Genomic DNA, 20,955 nt, shown 5'->3' on the forward strand with positions numbered 1-20,955 from the left:
CCAAAGACCCAAATGGATAAGTAGTATGGATGGATATAAGGAAAACGACAGTTCTAAAAAAAATATAGGCGTAAATGTTTTAGTTGCTGAGTGACAATGAAACGATAGCGCCTTGTGTGCTGATGCCTCGTGATTCCATACTACAACCTCACTGCTACTGGAGGATTGCGCATGCGCAACACAATACCGAGAGCCCAACCAGGAAGGCGTGAGATTCAACTCCCGAGTGATTCATCTTCAACACACATGATCTTCGTTGCAACTCTTGTGACACGGAGCAGGTAGAAAACTACATTCCGCTCCAGACAAGTAAGTTGACAGCTCTGCTATGAAAACCTGCGCTCACTAAACACTCACGACTAGACACCGTGAGGACTGACATGCTGTTTTTCTTCTGGTTTGTTGTTTTTTTTCTCCCCCTCTGCCGAAGCCGGGGTGGGGTGTCGCTGCTGAGTGAGAGCTGAATAGTGCTCCAACTGTTGTGGACTTCGCGCTGCTTAGCGTTAGCCAAACTCAGTTTCAGCTTCACCTTATTACACAGAGGCACTTCCTGCATTCACCTGGTGAGACTGCTATCCTCTGGTCTGCGGTGCTTGCTGGTGCTAGACGTGTGGCGTTATTAACCGCGGCGACAACTCAACTGCAGGATGTGTGCGGACAAGTTAGCTTTCGGCTAGCTTCAGTATTTTGGCTTTTGCCTGTTATCTTGTGTGTGATTGTGCTTGGCGTTAACTGAGCTGAGGCATATGTCAGCCTGACATGACTGCAGGCTATGTGTTTGGCAGCTATGAGGAGGCGTTTCTGACGGAAACCTCTCACAATGTCATCTAGCCTGATAATGGTCCCTTATAAACTTGTTTAAAGTAAGAAGCTAGCCTCCTGCTTATGGTGATAAGAGAGCCTCCATCCAGGCCTGAAGACATGTGACAGCATCATCACCAGTGTCTACTGAGGTTCATAACATTAGAATAATAATAAACATGTTATTATTATTATTATTATTAATAATAAAGCTAGCACGATTTTCTTTGTGGGTCCTTTATTTTTTTTTTTCATCATTTGGAGATAACACAGGAGACATGCAGTTACTTGAAATACAAATATTTAGTCTGGGACCACAATGTTCTGACCTGCAACACTGACAACCATACAGTGGGGTAAAATAGGAATATTTAAAGCTGAATTGATGGGGTCTTCAAGTGACCCTTGTTTTTCTTAGTATTCATGTTTAATTTTAGAAGCTTGACTTAGCTTGATTTACCTCAAAGGCATGCAGTTGTTTTTTTTTTTTTTTTTTAATATATCCATGCATTACAGCAGCAACGTGGCTGTGGTTGTCACAGGATTACAGGTTGTGTATTGGTAATAATTTGTCTTGAGATGACATCAAGACAACAGGCTGTCTTAACCTTTCAAATAGAGTTACAATTCACACGCCATACCTAAATATGTGGCAGTGTATGAGGCTTGACTCTTTGTATGTCAATAAGTCATGTATTATTAGGGTCGGCTGTGGCCTAGTGGGGAGTGCAGTTGTCTTACAATTGGGAGGTTGTTGGTTCGACTTCTGTCTCCCCTCCTGTCTGCATGTCGCAACCCCCCCAGCTATGGGTAAAATAGCGCCACTGACTTGTGGTCATCACGGGAGTGACAAAGGCTAAGGGAGACCCCCCCTACAGAAAAATCCGGCGTGAAGCCCTGAAGGTGGTTGGTTCCGGTACTGCGGCACCATCCAGCAACTCCTGTGGCCAAGTTGGTACTAACTGTAGGGCCAGTTCCTTCCGTTGGACACTACCAGCGAGGCTGAGAAGGGGGATGTGTCGACTGGGCATCTCAGGTCCTCCATAAAAACTTCGCCCTGGCTTGTCCATGATCTGCCCTGAGATTGACGGAGCTCATCCTCATTGATACAATCGATAGACTGCCATTAAAAAAAAAAAAAAAAAAAAAAATATATATATATATATATATATATAAATCATCAACTATCAGATACTAGTAGTAGTCGACTAATTTCGTAAGCTGATAGATAACAAAGTTCAAATCTAAGCAATGAAGCTTGGAAATTTACTTTAGTTATGTAACGAAATTGCAAAAATTGCATCTGCAGTAAGAACACTGCACACAATGAACTATAGTGCAGTGTTTGTAGCACTAGATGTCATGCAAGACATTTATTCAAAGCCATTAAGTGAAGACAATGCTCACTGCTGCTAAATTAGTCCTGCGATGTATATTATATATTATCATATATTAACTTCTCTCAGTTAAACAAACATGGCAACCATAAACATACATCATCTGGGCACTTATTAGCATGTTTATTTTGTTAATTACTTGATCTTAAATTGTAGAAAAGCATGCCAATTGAATTATCTGAGTAATCAACTAGTAGATAATCAGTTTACTATTCGGGTACTACCTCGTCGTGGTTGACTATTATGACTAGTTGTCCAAACCCTATATTAGCATATTGTAATACGATATAGTGGGCCTCTTATTGTTCAAAACCCACAGAACAAAATTTTAAAATTCTTTATGCATGTTCTTGTTAGTCCATGTAGGGGGCATCTCAACACAGGTTGAATTATGTCAACTGAACTTGGTTATATGTCTTACAAGATGTTTTACCCATTTTGTCTCAGTAGCTTCATCGATTCATTCTGCTTGATCAGGCTTGCTGCTTTGATATATCTGTGGATCCTTTCATATGGTATTATGTGAGCTCACAGACCTTGCACTTACCTTTTCAAAACCTTTTGCTTCTTTCCTAAAATCTATTTTGTGGATACAGTAAGTTTTGTGTTGTAGTTTAGGAAAAGAAAAGGTCAATCAGAAATGTAGCTATGGAAATGAATAAGTTACTTCCAGCTTGTCGAGTAATAATGGATAAGAGGAGATGGTGTGTTGGGGTGTAAAAAGAAAATGCTCATTAGAATTGCATAAAATTAAAAAAAGTCACTTTGAAAATTGAGATGCTGTAAGAAACGTTTTGGTGGTTATGTATTTTCAGCAATTACCAAAACAGAAAGATGTTCACAGTTAAAAGCTGGACTCAGATTATCAGTGTTTTTACCCACGTAAATAGCAATATGAATGTGAATTACCGTAAAATCAATGTTTAAAGGCGAGTGAGAAAGAATTATTTGTCAACCTCTTGAAAACATCCTCCCTTTTCTCACAAACACATTTTTTACAGCTCTTTTCCTGCATGTCCTCATTATATAGACTGGCATCAATAATACAGGGAACATGTAAACACAGTGCCTTGCTGTACCTGGCTAGCTGGCAGCAGCTTGTGTCAACAATGTTACGCAACTCTAGTCTGATGTAGGCCAGGTTTAAATAGTGGCACAAACAAGAGGTTCATTTGTCATGTCCCTTAACTGAGAGTTGCCACTTTGGCATGTGGTGTTGATATAACAAACAATATCACAATGGCAGCTACAGAACTAACCAGTATGTCAGGAATAAATTGTCTATCCTTCACACTGATTCATCTGATTTACTAATGTGTAACTTGTACATAGCATTGTATGCTGCACCTTGTGTGATGTAATTGTTGTCACAACATTTTACTTCAGGCTAAAGCATCTTACTTCCTCCTCAGTAGTTGGTATACTTCTCACACAATAGATGGTAATTTGTATTTAAACATGATAGTGAATGGACCGTGTTTGCGGTTTTAGAGGTAACAGGAAGTCAGTGGCAATTGCTGAAGACAATTTCAATTTATAATTTGAGATGAAACTGCGATTATTTGTTGCCTTGTAAACCAGACCCGCCCACTCCTCATCCACATTTGGATTTGGAATGGGCATAGTCTGGATAGGAGCCCATAGAAACTTCTTGCAGGGGGTGTTGGTTACTCCTTCGACTAACAGCATACTACAGCCAATCAGCGCTTAAAAACAAATACGTCATCAAAATGCGTTAGCTTCTCTAAGGGTTAGCATTAGCTCATTAGCTCTAGCTTCCCTACACGCGAAAACATTTTATCCTGTAAGAAACTCAGCAAGCGCAGACTCTTGCTCTTGCTTGATTGTTGTAATACTTGGTATTTTGGCTGTAACTTTACTTATTGCAGCTTTTAGACAATGGTTAAAGTTAAAGTCCGTAATCTCCTCTACGCGCAGTGATGGCGTCGCTTCCGGTTTAGCCACCGGAATTTGCCCCAAAAATTTGAAAACAAAAAGCGGCAACGCTGATTGGCTCGGCTGTTTCACGACCGAGAGAAATCCCCTTCTATTAGCTCCTACCCAGACTGAGCCCAACTCCAAAATCCAAACGCGGATGAGGAGTGGGCGGGGCTGGTTTACGAGGCAAGATTATTTGTGTCAGTCAGTGTAACTTAGATAATTGGACTAACTGTTGAACCAATACACTAACTACAAAGGTTTTGACTGCTGGGGCCAAGATGTGACATAGAATATGAACCCTTGTTATTGCTGTTCTAGATTACGTTGATTATATTATATTCTCAGAATGACCCAGTGCTGATCACACTCAAGAATATAATGTTTTGAAACAGCAAAAGTCACTTTCTCATTGAGACTCATCTGATCTAGTTTTCTACTGCACTCAAACTCGTTCCTGTTTTTAGGAATTGTATTTTTGTACGTCTCTTATTAATTTGTAATTTTGCTTGTAGAGCAAACAAACAGTAGTAAAGTGCTCATCTTTTTTACAGGTTAATGACAGTAGGTGAATAAATCTAATTTGACTGTGTTTTGTTCTGTATAATGAGATGATTAACGTTTTAATGGAGGTCTGACTCACACTTGAATCTGCTGACCAGAGCCCTTTGCTTCAGGTCTATTCTTTCTGCTTCTGTAGTAGTACGAAACAGAAAATGTAACTCTATATATGAACAGCCAGCTTTATAAACACTCACTGGCCGTTTTATCAAGCAGATTGTACTATTACTTGGTTGGACCCAATCTTACCTTCAGAAATGCCTTAAATCTTGATGACACAGACTCATCAAAGTGCTTAAAGTAGTCCTCAGAGATTTTGATCCATATTTACATGACACCATTTTGCAATTTCTGCATATTTGTCAGCCTCACATCCATGATAAATTAAAAAAAAAAAAAAATCTTGCTATACCGTAGCTCAAAGTTACACTATTGTAGAGGTATTCAAGCCTGGTCCTCATCTTGTATGGTTTCGATGTATCCTTGCTGCCATGTGCCCGATTGCAATGAGGGGCTTGTTGAAGGTATCTATCATAAGATGGGTACATGTTAGTCATAAAAGTACAGACATATTCCAGAACGTTACACAGGTAGGCATTTAAACGATAGTTAAGTGATAATAAGACGCTCACAGTGTCCTTTCAGGTTGTTAATACTAAATTCTGATTGGACAAGCTGAATGTGCCATCAGAAATCGGCTCATCAGGTCAGACAACATTTTCCAACATTCTTATTTCTAGTTTTTGGTGTGAATGTTTTTGTACCATGTGTAACCAAGCTCAAACGTGCTTAAATCACCTTTGTGTCCCATTCTCATGCGCTGTTTGAACTTGAGCAGCTCATCTTGATCATGTGCACACGCATAAGACTGAATTATATTATGATACTTCATATTGTGGCCCCTGTGATATGAATGGTATCATCAGATGCTTTTCAATACATATTTATTTGGGTATTTTCGATTAATTTTGTTTTTGTTGAGAATGTTAATATGATCACCTAAACCTCGAAGTAATTTTTGCATTCATTTAATTGGAAAAATAAAAGTGCCTTACTGCCTGAATTCACCGTATATATTTAACTGACATTATCGACCCACAGTCAGAGACAAGAGTTCTCTGACTTGACATAACAATAAATACAACCAGGATGATAGGTACCATATATTACTTTTGTGTTGTCTTAAAGGTAGTTACTGGAATCACACAACACATAACTTGAACAACAATCTTATTATACTTTATCATCTGTAAATGGGTTTCTCTGTGTTGTGTTGTTCTATCTGCTCAGTTGGCTTTTAGCACATTGCCACTCTGTAAATTGAAAGCACAGGACATGTGTGTATCCACTGAGTTCATTTAGCATTGGTCTGCCTGCACAGCAAGCTCATCACTACAATAGGAAATGTCACTTTAAAATACAGACTGCCATTCAGTCCTTAAATTACCTTATATTGTTCTTGCGTGTTAGAGTGGTGATTAAATGCAGCTTTAACACAACAGCTTCAACTCGAAATATAACTCATGCCCAAACAGCCACAGATTGTGGAACTAAAAGCAGCACAGCTGTGTTAAAATACCTTGGGAGACTCTGTGAAATCAGCAAGTTGGTTGTCTCAGCTCTGCACTTCACAGGAAGGTCTGCAGAGTCATAAAGCAGACATTACTTCAAACCAAATACATGAATTATTGCTCCAACCAGATAGGCTGCAAGACGGTGCATCACCAGCTCATCTCAAGCTTTAGAAACGTTTGACCAATCTATCATTTTTTTGAATGACAGTGTTAATAGGTTTATATGAATTCTGCACTAGGGTTGGGACAACTAACGAAAATCAGCAGTCAGCTTGTTAGGTACCGTTGGTCATGACTCTTTCTAATAATTAACAAAGTTTAAATCTCACACTGAAGCTTGAAAATGTACTTTATTTAAGGAACAAAACTGCACATGCAACAAGACAATAAGGTTAACACATTAAACTATATGAAAAATGTTTGTGGCACTACTGAGACAAATTTATGTCTCTGAAATAGTCTTTCCTGGACAGTGAAACTGGAACTGGAACTAGAAGGGTCTTGGAGTGTTCTAGGGGTGGACCTGAATGTCCAAATGTTTTGTCGTTGTGGCGGTATCTGGATATTCCTAATTTTGAGTCCCAACAAGTCACTGCCCTGCAGCACTCCTTAACTTTCACTTCAACTTTACACTGAAATGGAACTGCCGCCTCTTGGATGGTAGGAAAAAAAACAACAACAAAAAAAACAACTATAACCAATATCTAAAACTGGAATTTGCAGCCAAATAGTACCTGTGTGTTTCTGTTGTTCCTCTTGCTTTTAGCCAGATTTAACCCTTTGTATTTGTAACATTAACTACGGATGCTGGGAGCATTGTACTGCCACAGTACAGCACTAAAGGAGCATTTGGGGTCAAGAGGCCACCACTGCTCCACTACCTTAAGGGAGGGGGGGGGGGGGAGGGGGGGGGGGCACAAATACTATTTTTCTCCTCTGGCAATATTCTACTTTTGATTCATTCATGGTTAGCAGGTATACCGTTACTTGTCATTTCAGATTGGAAAAACACCTATGAGTGTCTGCTGTGAAACAAAATGAGAGAAAAAAAATGCTAATTTAAAATAATTACCAAAAAGTAAAAACATTTAAAAAAAAAGTCACATTTTGTGCAAGCTACAGGGAGCCACTAGAGAAATGTTGAAATGCTGCATGTTTCTCCAGAGCCACCAGTTGCAGACCTATGTGCTCGTGATATTGTTTCTATTACAGGACAGCAGGACAATTCCTGACATACAGGCACACATATCCCCTTACAAATGTAATGCAGCATTTTAACCTAACTCCTTTGGGTGTAGTCTGTCTACCACTCTGGCACACACTTTCCATTGAGGCAGTGGTTAGTAGCAAACTACCAACTGGGACTGTGCTCGAGAAACAAGCTGGCAATGACTGCATGGTAATGATGTTGTATTGCCCACTCTTTAAGTGAAAAGCCAGATGGGAAGAGACCACCCTTTCCACAGTGGAGACTGCTGCTCCCACAAATGTATCATTGTCAAAATGTGTGCTCAGTTTTGTGCTTCATGCCGTATAATTGAATAATTGTGAATTTGTGAAATGAGCACATGACCCTGCAGCTTTTATTGAGTGTGTGTGTGTTTGTGTGTGTGTGTGTGTGTGTGTGTGTGTGTGTGTGTGTGTGTGTGTGCTCGCGTGCGCATAAATAGATGTTGCCTGGCTCAAACAAGAATGAATACTTTTGTGTGGATGTAATCATGTCTGCGTGAGTGAATGTGTGCGAGTGTGTGTCCGTCCTTAGTATGAGCTGTTCCCATGTAGGAGCAAATACATGTTGACGGTTTTTGTTTCATTTGAAATTGTCTCCTTGTCACTCCAGAAGTGGCTTTATTTTGACTTTCCTTTGCTGCCTTTCTTTTGCAGCTATTTGCCTTCCAACTACTACATTTTTTTTAATGTTCTTCACCCATGCATGAGTAAAGCAACCAAAGTAAAACTTATAATCAACCAACTGCCAGTAACTGATGAAGCAAATCAGTGTTCTCTTTGCCTCATCACTTGAATAATGTGATAGATCCAGGCATGAGATTACTACTTTTTTCTTGATATTTTGCTTTTTCGCCCCGCTCCAAAAAAAAAAAAAAAGCTATTTACTTATCTTCTGTTTTGTCCAATTTCATGTCATACAAGCTGAAGCCACTCAGCTGATATTGAGTGAAAGACTGGTTACATCCCGAACAACAGCTCAGTCTGTCATAGTCCATCACACAGAGAGATATGTAAAGGAACACACCGATGAGCGATTTAGTCACAAAATGAACAAAGAAAGGTTTCTTTGTAAAAGTTGTAGCTGGTGGATATGAGCTTGCTTACAGCTGTGTGTCAACCGACCGTGTATGAAAGCTTCCTTATTTGTGGTATACACACACCCAAATCCCAACAAAATTACTGAGCCAACAGGATGCAACAAGTACAGACAATGGACTGATACAGACATGCCAGAGTTGTCTCACACACATCTGCAAGTGTGAACTTGGTGAAATGGAACTTCAAAAGGGGCTGCCAATAAAAAGATAAAGAAATATTATGAAACAACTTTTCCTTGATAGACATTATGAAACATGATCGATAGAGTTTTCGATGGATTGCATTCGTCCTCGCTTTGACAGACAATGTGAATAGCCAATGATATTGAAAGAGAAACAAATTATGTTGCTGGGTGGAGCAAATCTCATTTATCGTTGGCTCTCCGAACCGACCATGTTTTGACAGACATTATGACTAGCCAATGATGAAGAGAGCTGCTCCACACTGAGCCCATCATGTGGCTGGAATAAAGCCAAGCCAAGTTTGAACACAGCACGGTAGCAGCCCCTTGCAACATGTGTGAATGTTTGAACTGCTGCAGCTGTGTACCTCAGCAGGAGGGTGACCACACATCCTGGGATGCACAGTGCCCCAATCTCCCCTCCATGTCTCAGAAGCTGAGGCTGCGCCCTTCCCAGCAATGCTGAGCGGCTAAGCTAACAGCCCCATCTCCATGCGTGACAGGATCTGCTTTAAAATGTGACAGTTATAGAATGTGTGAGTTTTATGACGTATGACAGTCTTAAAATGTGTGAGACTTTTTAAATATTTGATTATCAAACTGAGTGGTATATCGAAATTGTGTTTTTCCTAAAATTCAATATTGAAGAATACCATACTTTTTATTTTGCGATTTTTAAGTCGATTTTCTTTGCTCAAAAATCAGTAAACAAGCTTGTTGTCGCAGCCCTAATACCATTCATATTGATATAGTTGGTTTGCTAAATCAATATGAAGATTCTTTTCTTTTTTTTTTTTTAAAGTCGCTGTGTGTCCGTATTTCTCGCCTGCCTGCAGCCTCTGTCACTCTGAGTGAGCTGTTTTGTGGCCCTGCTCTTACCTGCATGCTCGTGTCTCAGTTTGCTGACAGACCCAACATAATGACAGACGGAAAAGTTGAAGAGGTGGTTTTCGGTGTTCTTGGGTGATGGGGATGATCAGCCAACTGCACTGTGCAAATATGAATCCTTAATTAGTGCACTTATTGGCTGATGTAAAGCACTTTAGAGAGGAACTGGTGATTTCACCTATCGCATGTTGAGCAGAAAAACGCAATCTCCAATGAACACAAAAAAACATGTTTTGATCAACAGTTTTTGCTAAACTTGCAAATATAAATCTAGTATGTCTTTTGTGTGTCTGTGTACTGACAGACAGAATGGAAAGTCTGCATTAGAGCAACACTGCATAACAATAGCTCAAAGACGGTATATTGAAGTCTGAAGGATTTGCATAATAACATAACCCCCTTAGGCTCTAAAACAGGCTTCACAGGGTTAACCAGGGACAGTTCACATATCAGACGTTACAGTAATTTGCTAATTTTGAAACCCATAGTGCAAAATTGTTGCAATATTTTCACAATGTGCAGAACCCATTCATCCCTCAACAAAACAGAACATTGGGGAAAAACTGGTGTTTTTCATTTTTACATGTACACACTATTGACTGACAGAAACAGAGTTTACTTTCACAAATTGCCTAGGTATCTTTTTCTTTTCTTTTTCTTTTTCTTTTTTTTTTTTTTTTTTTTTTTAGCAAAAAGATGGAAATATTAAACATTATTTCCAAAAGTTGTTTGACTTTCTTCCTCACACTACGAGAGGTGGCTTGTATGTATTTGTATTCAGTCTTTAAAAAATATGTATTTTCAGGACTTTTCATCGTAATCAGGCTCTTTAGTTACCTTAGATTATCTGTAATAGATACTCACTTCTATTCATAATCACTGTTTACTTATAAACCACAGAACAAGACCTGAATATTCTTGCTCTGTCTGTTCAACCGACAGGCTGCAGAGCCAGGCGGACAGGAGGGAAGGGGAGCACTTTATCCCGAGTCTCCTGAGCTGAACTTGAATAAACCAGCAAGCCATGGATGACAGCTCCTCACCAGGCAAAGTCAGCAGCTCTACAGAGTCCGTGGCCACCGTCACCAGTGAGGAGTTTGTTCTTGTGCAGACCAGTTCTGGCGGGTCGCCACAGGGATCTGAGGGCAAACCGAGACTCAAGGTCAGAGCCACTTGGGTTGTGAAACCATGTCACACAGAAATTAGTCAATAACCTTGTGTCAGCCCCAAAGAAATCAATAGGACGTCTTTCATTCTTCATTTTCATACGGCATTCCTCAATCTACACCCATCTAGCTTAAACAGTTTACACAAATAGTTTACTTTATATATATATCTTTCATATATATCTATATCTCTTTTCCCCTTAAATAATTTCTCAAACCTTTTTTTCCTCTCTAAGATGTCTTTGAACGGCAGTGAACAGCTTGAAAAAGCCATGGAAGAAGTGTTGGATGATAATGCTGATGATGATGATGACGACGATGACGATGATGTGAAGATAGAGAAGAGCAGTTTGGAAAAGATGGAGAAGAACAGGGAACCAGAGAGCCCACCTCTGGAGGCTCCACCTGCAGGTACCCACTTCCACACCGTCCTTCTGGTCTCTTTCCAGTCATTGTTTCTCCTGGTGGGGAGCTTAAAGCTGCATGTCTTTTGTTGTTTTTTTTCACCCCACTTAAAACCTTTACAAAACATTGTATGCATAACTTATAGAAATAGCTTTAAGGAACAACATGCCATGGAATCAGATTTGGGTAAATATATTAAATTTGATAAAAATCCAACAGCATGTTTTAGGATTTGAAAATATTAACTGTTTAAAGATTATTTTTTCAAATGCACTCACAAAGAAAATCCTCAGTTGAATGAAAAAAAAACAAAAAAACAATTACTTTATTCTGTTCAGTTTATGTTGTCACAATCACACAAAATGGCCGTCACACTGAACTTTACATGAAAATATATGGGGGAAGCCCTCTTTGATCCCTTTAATTGTATGTTCTTTGTGTGTACTTTTTAATCATATGTAATATACATTAGATAAATAACTAGAATTTGGCACTCAGAGAGCGCAGACCTCCGCCACAGCTCAAATCAGTCACCAACAAGAACACCATATATAATAAAAAAAAATGTATTTCTCCCCAACACAAACAGTGTATGGGAGAAAGCTGTTTGTTGCATGTTCATCTCTCAATGTGTTGCCTCACAGTGACTGACACTCCAGAATCCCCCTATTTTTGTCTGTTCTGGATCCTGGTATCCGGAATACTTCCGTGATCTGGATCAGCAGCTGATATCTGTTAGTCATTGAAGAACTTACACTTTAATTTATTACTAAGCCCCCTTGTCATTTATTGTTGAGTTATGCCCAACTATGTCAAAGACTGCCCTATCTCTCAATGATAAAGAATCCTTTAAAAAATTCCTGGATCCAGACAGTGATCCGGATCAAACCAACCAACCAACCAACCAACCAACAAACCAACAAACCGACGTGATGACATAACCTCCTTGGCAGAGGTAATAAATATATTTCAGTTCTAATTTATCATTATCGTGGATTCAACACTGTTTATTAAAGCAGTGGTTTGCTTATTGTTGTGTTGTGTCAGGTAATAAAAATAATCTCATATGAGCAAACAGGAGAAGAACCTCCAGTTCAACCAGACGTGGGGGCTGTGGAATCCGCTTGGACTGGTTGGATTGGGGGATAGTCAGAAAGAGACGGACAGAACAGAGCAACCACAGAAACACACCAGAACAGAGAGCAACCACAGAAACGCACGCACGCACGCACGCACGCACGCACGCACGCACGCACGCACGCACACACACACACACACACACACACACACACACACACACACACACCTGCCAGAAATATAAAAACAAGTCATTCCCACACCCCATTGTGTCATATACATGACACTCATAATTTACCCTTTTAGAATATTAAGGCTTACAGATAAAATACAATTATATATGTGGTACTTGGACTGTATATGTTTTTCAGGTTATGCACACACACACACACACACACACACACACACACACACACACACACACACACACACACATCATACACACCAAATAGCTTACTCATTAGCTGTTTAGTTTTTTTTTTTAGTTTTTTGTTTTGTTTTGTTTTGTTTTGCTTCCTCTCTGTTTTCTGTTGTGTGGCTTGTCATGTTGCATGTCTCTGTCTATCTGTATTGTCTGTTCGTGTTTGCAATAAAAAAACAAAACAAAAAAACAGACATCTACACAGACACCCTGAAGCATATGCCCAGCTATCCAAATCATTAAATGCAGGTGTTCCATACTGCTGATCAACAACTAATTTTCTACGTTTGTTGATTATTGTGTAATTTGAACAGTTTATAAGCATCTTTTATTGAATTATGTAAATGTACATTTTATGTTCAGGTAAAACTTGCAGTTTCTCTTTCACACTTTAATCTGAATCATAAATTTCAATAGATTTTCTTTTTTTCTGCCAATGTCTGCAATAACCATACAAATTCTGTCAGAATATTTTATTACCATGGTTTTTACATTTTGATATGACATTGTGGTCTGATAACATCACATGATATCAGACATTTATCATCACATTTAAACAGTTTCATTTACCATGAATAGTCCCCTACTATTGGAGTACAACATAAAACATGATAACAAATGATCCTAAGTCACTTAATTTACATAATCATTTTCTAAGTATGTTAAATGTACAACATAAAGTGTTTTATGTCAGTGCAATGTGAAATTCATGTTTAAATATGATTTTGTTCATTTTTTTTCTCACAAGGCACCTAGTTTACTCCAAATATACCACTTCTATTGATCTTTGCATATTTATATTAATTTACCACGGAAGCTATCTGAGTTACAACCCTGATATTACCATTTAAAATGACTGTCAGACTCCCACCTTGTGCCACAAGTTGTATGTTTTTTTCAATCAGTTGTTCCTAGTTGTGCGTAACCTTCTTATGACTATAAATGTATTCATAATCACTTACAATTATATTTATTGAAGGTCTGTAGATATATATATATATATATATATATATATATATATATATATATATATATATATATATATATATATATATATATATATATATATATAATATTTGCATGTTATATATATCCTGTCAATGGTGATGACAAAGTAGGGTGTAAAGAGCATAAAATTAAATTGACACCTAAAACATAAATGTTGGCTTTTAGTCAACAATCCATTAACTCGCATCACACAATTATATTATAAATATGCTCTATTTTTTTCCCACCCATACCATGCTTCTCACAACTGCACTAAGAGGAAATGTTTAAGTTGGTGTTGAGCCTGTCAGCAGTGGAAGTCCAGCTGCTGCTCTCATTGTTCTGCTTCCTGTTTGTCAGTGTAAAAGTTGTAGATCAAAGGTCATTTCAGACCCCCCCCCCCCCAAACTTCCTGAACAACTTTTCAGAACAACATTACAATATCGGCACTTTTTTGTCCATCCACAGATGCATGTCCAGCACCATCCAGTGCTGCAGTCTTGGAGGAGGACAGTGTTCAGTTCAACAAGCTGTCCTACCTTGGCTGCACGTGGGTCAAAGCCCCCCGCAATGAAGCGGAAGCACAGAGGGCTATGGCAACACTGCGGGCTGAGAGCGCCATCCCCATCCCCATCACCCTGCATGTCCCCTGTGGTCCAGACGGTTCTGTCAGGTCAGCCAGACAAATGAAAGAAACTCTGAGTATGAACTTGACAGAGGGAAACACAGACCCAGCATGAGAAACTACCTTCATTTTCCCAGCAGTTTGAATTTATACCAGAGGGTTTTTCTAGCATAACCTATATATCATGTCAATAATGTCTTAGAAAGGTTACACAAACTTCAGGTGACAATATCAAGTGTAAAACATAACAATAGGCAATAATTTATTGTTTCCAACACCACCTGATTGTGTGAAGTTGCATGTATTCATTGCCAATGGTGTAGGCAGCTTACACATCTGGAAAGTCACCATCAATGCTCAAAGTGCATTGAGGTTACAGAGTTATATCTGCTCCCATCCATATGTCTCTTTTCGGCTTTGCATAAATCAAGACAACACCTCTAAACCGCATACAGCATGGCTTCACAGTAGGCAGGTCTGGGTGCTGAACCTTTTCACCTGCCGTCCGAATCTTCTACAAGTTAAAAGCATCATGAAAGGAAATCTTGTAACAAAGTCTAAAGGCTGTTGAGCTCATTTGAACCCTCACCAGACTCAAGCAGCTGGTGTGCTCAGTTCCAAAATGTTTTCAGTTACTAAAAATTGGAGGGGCTGCTACACAGTGGTAATCATGGCCCTTATCAGTCACTTTTAAAAATAAATTAATATTTTTCATGAAATAGTGAAATGTCCCACATTCAAAATCTGATATGTTGTGTATATTTTCTATATTTTCAGTCCCTTCACTTTAAATTTAGGACTGTGTGGCATATGGTTCAGTATATTGTGTGAGCTTCACAAAGATAAATCACAGATGTGTTAAAAGCACTTGTAGAAAACACAAGTGTTTGATATGAATGTAAACTTGTGTGTCTTGCTATCTTACTACTTGTTTGGTAAATCATTTACTGTGAATTAATGCATGTTTTTTTTGTCTGTTAAATCTTAAAAGAGGAAATGCTGTTAAAGTTTAGTACAATTTGAGGAGTTGAGAGAAAGGTTTTAGTCATCCTGAGTCATTACTGAAAAGGGAACTTGAATAACTGAGATGCGTCAGAAATGATCAGATCTTATAAATAGTTTCAATTTTTTTTTTTTCAAATTTTATTTATTTATTTATTTATTTACCAAAATGAAATAGTTTGAGAAAAACTGAAAGACATGGGTTACTTAATGGGAGCGTGGCTGAACATTGTTTCACAGTTTTTTTCAAAGTCAGATTATCATCACAGAGTATTCGTTTAAACTGTATAGTTTCAGGTATTCATGCACAAATTCAGAAAAGTTGATAAACTAAATGTATTATTATATTTATAAATGTCATTATAACAAAATGTAGTCTAGTCCAAAGCAGAATCTCCATATTAATGTGAAATACTTTTCCCCAGGATCGTGGACCAGGCATCAGGTACAGAGATTGCTTCGTTCCCCATCTACAAGGTGCTATTCTGCGCTCGTGGCCGAGAGGGCTCGGTCGAAAGCGATTGCTTCTCCTTCACCGAAAGTTACAGAAGTTCTGAAGACTTCCAGATTCACGTTTTCTCCTGTCACATCAAAGAGGCTGTGAGTTACATAAATTCAGTTCACAGTGCAAATTGTAGTCCTGCATGATTTCCACTCTGCAATAAACCACTTAATGAAGAAATGTTCAGATAGAGGTGTGCTGTGAATGAAGTTACTGAATCTGTTAACTTATAAGGAGTTGCAGTTACGTTAGAGTCAGTTGCACGTTGTTATTTTTTTAATGGCCTTGGACTCCACCAACATGATTAACTTGTATGTTTACACTGTTTACTGTTCTATCCGGTGTATGGTTTGGTAAGTGAGTGAATGGATTCTTCACCGCTCATATCTATTGTCTGCTCATCTTTATTAAAATAGTTTCTCACAATTACCGTACTTCCAAAGTTTCAATCTGGTGCGATTGGGATTAACGCAGTGGTTTATGTAGCAACTGAACAGCTGAGCTAAGAGATCAGTACTTTCCTTTGGTTTGGGGTGACACTTTCTAGGGCACTTTTTCTAAAAGAAGGATAGGGTGCAACTTGTAGTCAACACAAATAGTTCATTTCATTTCCTTTTTTCAAAAACTCAAAAATTGTCAAACATGAAAAAAAAAATGTGATAACTAAAAAAGCACATCTGATCTTATGCATGATCTGATGTGAAATATAATTTGAGATTTTGCTGTTGTAGTTCTCATAACTAATGGAATACCGTTCTTAACAATTCAGTGGAAAGATTTCAAATATTTTGATTAATTTGTTTTAATAGGGCAACAATTAGATTTTTCTATTGGATTAGAAATTGAACTTTATGTATACATTTAATCAACATAAGAACAAAATGAGGCTAAGACACTTTTCACTGATGATTCAGATAAACAAGTTAAAAGCTGAGGTCTTGGTTTCTAGTTATAGTGCATGTACTGCAAAAGCTTTGACAAAAACTACAATCTGCTGATATACTAAACATTTTTTGCATGTAGTTTTCTGATGACTGTGGTTCATAATTTGTAATTGTACTCAAAACTTTAATTATATCCAATTTTTTTAATGAAATTGCATTTTCTGAATGAACTGACAATACTGCTGTTGAAGTCCTGACCAAACCAGCAGAGGACACTGTTATCCTTTGTTTGTACTGATGTTTATTTGTGTCTTTATGACTTTTTTTTTTTTCTTCATTACATTCTCATCATGCTATATTGTTCCTCTTTTCCTCCTCCTAAGAAACCTGCATTGTATGTCCGGTAAAGTTTGCTTTCATTCATTGCATTTTTCTTCTCTTTCTTCAATACAGGTCAGTCGTATCTTGTACAGCTTCTCAACAGCCTTTCGCCGTTCTTCACGGCCAGCAGACATCAGAGACACATCGTCCTCCAGTCCGCCTGACAGTGATCTCTACACCTTCACTGTCTCACTGGAGATTAGAGAGGATGATGGCAAAGGAAACTACAGGTACATGGTCCACACATGCAGATGATAAATGACACATAAACACAAACACAAACCCACATCTTTTTCTCTTGTTAACAAAGAGCTGTTGATATGACTGTGACAGTTAAAAACATTTAAATGTGCTGTGAAAGATTGTATGTGGCTTTTACAGTTCACCTGTGAGGAGCACAGCACTTATCTTTAAAACTTATCAGAGACACACACTCACACACTGTACCTATATGCTTTTATTTTTTTCTCTTTGCAGTGCTGTGCCTAAGGACAGAGATAAATTCTACTTCAAGCTGCGGCAGAGTGTACAGAAGAAGGTTGTAGTTTCCGTTCAGCAGATGTGCAACAAGGAGCTGGGTATTGAGAGGTGAGGATCAAAAAAAAATAAAACAAAATACAATGGTGTCTGTGTAGTAAAGTGCCTTTGTAAGTGTTTCATTACATTTATTACATTTACCTCTTAATTCAAATTGTTTTGGGAGAGAATCCAAATAGGAGGCTTGCGACTGGGGTTTCTTCAGCTGCAGCTAAAGCTTCTCTTGTTTCTTGTTATTATTCCATGAGCCCGACGGTAAACTCAAATGAAGTTTCGGGGGAATTTCTGATTAGGGGGAGTTTGCCATTAAATCACAGCATTTTGCGCGATACATATAAAACTGAAATTGATCCTGCTCTTCAAGCCCAGATTTCTCTCCTTCATTTTATGGATCCTTCGGTTGCACGTTGTACTGTAATTTAATTAATCTAATCTAGTTTATAATATTGAACACTGCTTGAAAAATAAAGCCTTGTTATAAACGTTCTTTATATAAGTTGCATTCATTTTCCAAATGAAAAACATAATTTAAAAAACATATATGATGCAAACATCCAATGAGTTGCGACAGCAAAGTATGTGTCCCAACAATGAAACAATTAAAGTAATTTGCCAACAAATAAACTATGGCACTCTTTTATGTCTTTAAACTTCCTCATGTCCCACCTTTTCATGTGTTTATGTGGTTGACCAACTCTGAAAAATTGGATCATTTCCCCCTTCCATCCTCACCTTTTGCATCTCGTTGTTATCACAGTGAGACAGACAACTGCCCTCTGCTTTATTTTTGGTATCAGTTGGAACCCCCATTGTATCTGGAACTGATCCCCCAGTGAAATGCTCAAGCATGTGTTTGACAGCTCTTTGTAATTATTCAGTTTCATAATAGACTTAGTCTTAGTCAGTAATTCTTTTGAAGCACTGTTGGCTTCTGCATCATGTATTGTGTGGGTGTAGTACATTATGTGCTGTACTTATCTGTGCGCAGCTGAATACTTCCTCATTTAGAAGGATTGCCTCTTACCTGAAAGACTTGACGATTCAGGCTTACAAATGGCATTTGGAAAGAAACTTGAGCCCTGCTTTATAAAACGAGGAGTCTACAGGCATAACACTTAGTATGAGTCTGTTCTTATGTAATGTTTATAAGAAACAGATGGCACCTCTAGTGTGAAGCTGAAGAGACCATTTGAAGTGTCTGAAAGCCTTTTTTCATTCAGTTTCAACTCACAGATAATGTCACTTTACGGTAATAAAACAGCACTAAGAGCACAATAGGCATGGCTGTTTGAGCTTTCTTGCATCCTTACTCTGGTAAGGTCAGCCTCCGTTTATCTGGGCCCTCTGCAGTGCTGAAGTACAGTCCGCAGCAATACAACACTTTGAGCTTTATCATATTGAAACCTTTACAACTTCCCAGTCGAAGTTATTGTGGCGCACAGGTTCTATAGGTACTGCCTTCATTTCACTGGTCAGTTAATAGCTTTTCTTATTGACTAAGTTCTTTCTTTGTTTCACTGTTTTTATAAGAATACATTACCAGAGCTGGGGATGATTCACTTCTGTGCATTCTGATATCGTATATGACCATAAATTAACCATGTTTCCATCATATTGTTTACGTGACTCACTCTGCTGGTGAATGCTGATATATCTCTCCAGAGTGATCTGTGAATTTTGATTTATGGTTTTTGCCACCCGTGTGTTCCCTCAAGGTGTTTTGGGATGTTGCTGAGTCCAGGACAAAAGGTGTGCAACAGTGACATGCATCTGCTAGACATGGTGAGCAGAAAAATACTTATTTTATTCATGACTGTAAGGTTACTGTGCTTCTTTCTTTAGGCTACAATAGAAAATACAAAATGGATTATTATGTGTGTGTTTGTAGAGAGATCATGAATCTTTGCGTATTCTTTTGGGTAATTTTCTGCAATTCCCTGTAAAAACCGGAAAATCATTATGAAATAAATGCTCAATTGACACTTTCTCAGGAATCAATGGGGAAGAGCTCTGATGGGAAGGCGTACGTCATCACGGGAACATGGAATCCCAACCTTGCTGCTTTCCAGCCTCTGAATGAAGACACACCCAAAGGTCAGCTTAAGTTCTTCTCTTACAGTGTTAACATAGCAATTTTAATTAGTAAAATTGCACTTTAAAAAAAAAACAACAAAAAAACTTTAAATATGAATTATTCTGTGTTGTGAGCTGCGGTCATTTTGATTTTCGTGGTTTTCTGACGAACACTAAATAAAGCCAATTCAATTTGAGTGTTTCAGTTTATTTGATAAATCTAAACTCAATGGAGAATTTGCTGTCTGAATGAAAGTGTGGGATAAAAATGAACTATTCCATTGTATTTTAATGTTTCAGATACATTTGTATTTTACTACAGTATTATATTAACAAATTAATTGACTTTGAGAGTCTGAAAGTTTCAAACTTTATTGCATCAGAAAAGCATGCTTTCACCTGTATAATGACAGTAATTTAATTCTTAAACAATTCATAAACTAAAAATAAGATTCATTCGAAACAAAATATCTCTGTTTTATTGCTTGAAAACTAAAACTACAGTTTGTTTATTTAAGTGATATGGGGAGATGGGAGGATGGATAAGATACAAGTCAAACAGCCAACATAACATCTACATAGATATTTTTCATCAACTTTAGTTTAGAATTTATCCACTAGAGGGTGTGGCAGCCCTGCAGTATACACACGGTTGATTTTCTCCCTCTCAGCCTCAGCCACACCGATGACAGGTGAAATCATTACAAAGTAGGATTTAATCTGTTTTTGAAAGTAATGTTTATCGGGGATGGGGTTTTATCCACTGTCCTTTCTTGGTGAGTTTTGCTTACTGTAATGGAAACGGAATTCATCCGTCACCCTTAAGTTTCCTGAAAGAGACATTTTATGGGTTCCTTCATTCTAGATGGAATATAGACAAACCACATAATTTCCATATCACTAATTCGTCCTTATGACACTTTTCTCTTGCTTTGCTTCATTTTCTGGTCTGCTCCAGATAAGCAGGTATACATGACGGTTGCCGTGGACCTGGTCGTGACGGAAGTGGTGGAGCCAGTTCGCTTCTTGTTGGAAACCCTTGTGAGAGTCTACCCATCAAATGAACGCTTCTGGTATTTCAGTCGCAAGACCTTCAGCGAGACTTTCTACCTCAAACTCAGACAGGTAACTCCACTGAACCTTTTAAATTCCCATGGAATCTGAATTAAACATAGGCTCAAGCTTTTCTCTCTGGTTGATGAATTATGTGTTATCAAGTTAGTTTTT

At 38.2% G+C, this 20,955-nt stretch overlaps 1 protein-coding gene across 1 annotated transcript in view; it reads left to right on the forward strand.

The window, feature by feature from the left end:
- Window positions 1-203: 203 nt before the first annotated feature.
- Window positions 204-20,955, forward strand: part of rabgap1l (RAB GTPase activating protein 1-like) — a 115,470-nt gene continuing 94,718 nt past the window's right edge. Inside the window, exons 1-10 of the mRNA XM_030083963.1 lie at window positions 204-309; window positions 10,611-10,830; window positions 11,071-11,245; window positions 14,193-14,397; window positions 15,777-15,951; window positions 17,191-17,348; window positions 17,596-17,706; window positions 19,371-19,437; window positions 19,647-19,749; window positions 20,687-20,853. Of these exons, the coding sequence (XP_029939823.1) occupies window positions 10,693-10,830; window positions 11,071-11,245; window positions 14,193-14,397; window positions 15,777-15,951; window positions 17,191-17,348; window positions 17,596-17,706; window positions 19,371-19,437; window positions 19,647-19,749; window positions 20,687-20,853 (1,299 nt within the window). The 5' untranslated portion in view covers window positions 204-309; window positions 10,611-10,692. The remainder of the gene's footprint in view (window positions 310-10,610; window positions 10,831-11,070; window positions 11,246-14,192; window positions 14,398-15,776; window positions 15,952-17,190; window positions 17,349-17,595; window positions 17,707-19,370; window positions 19,438-19,646; window positions 19,750-20,686; window positions 20,854-20,955) is intronic.

The sequence above is a fragment of the Salarias fasciatus genome, chromosome 23 (assembly GCF_902148845.1).
Source record: "Salarias fasciatus chromosome 23, fSalaFa1.1, whole genome shotgun sequence".
In the NCBI taxonomy this organism is placed as follows: domain Eukaryota; kingdom Metazoa; phylum Chordata; class Actinopteri; order Blenniiformes; family Blenniidae; genus Salarias; species Salarias fasciatus.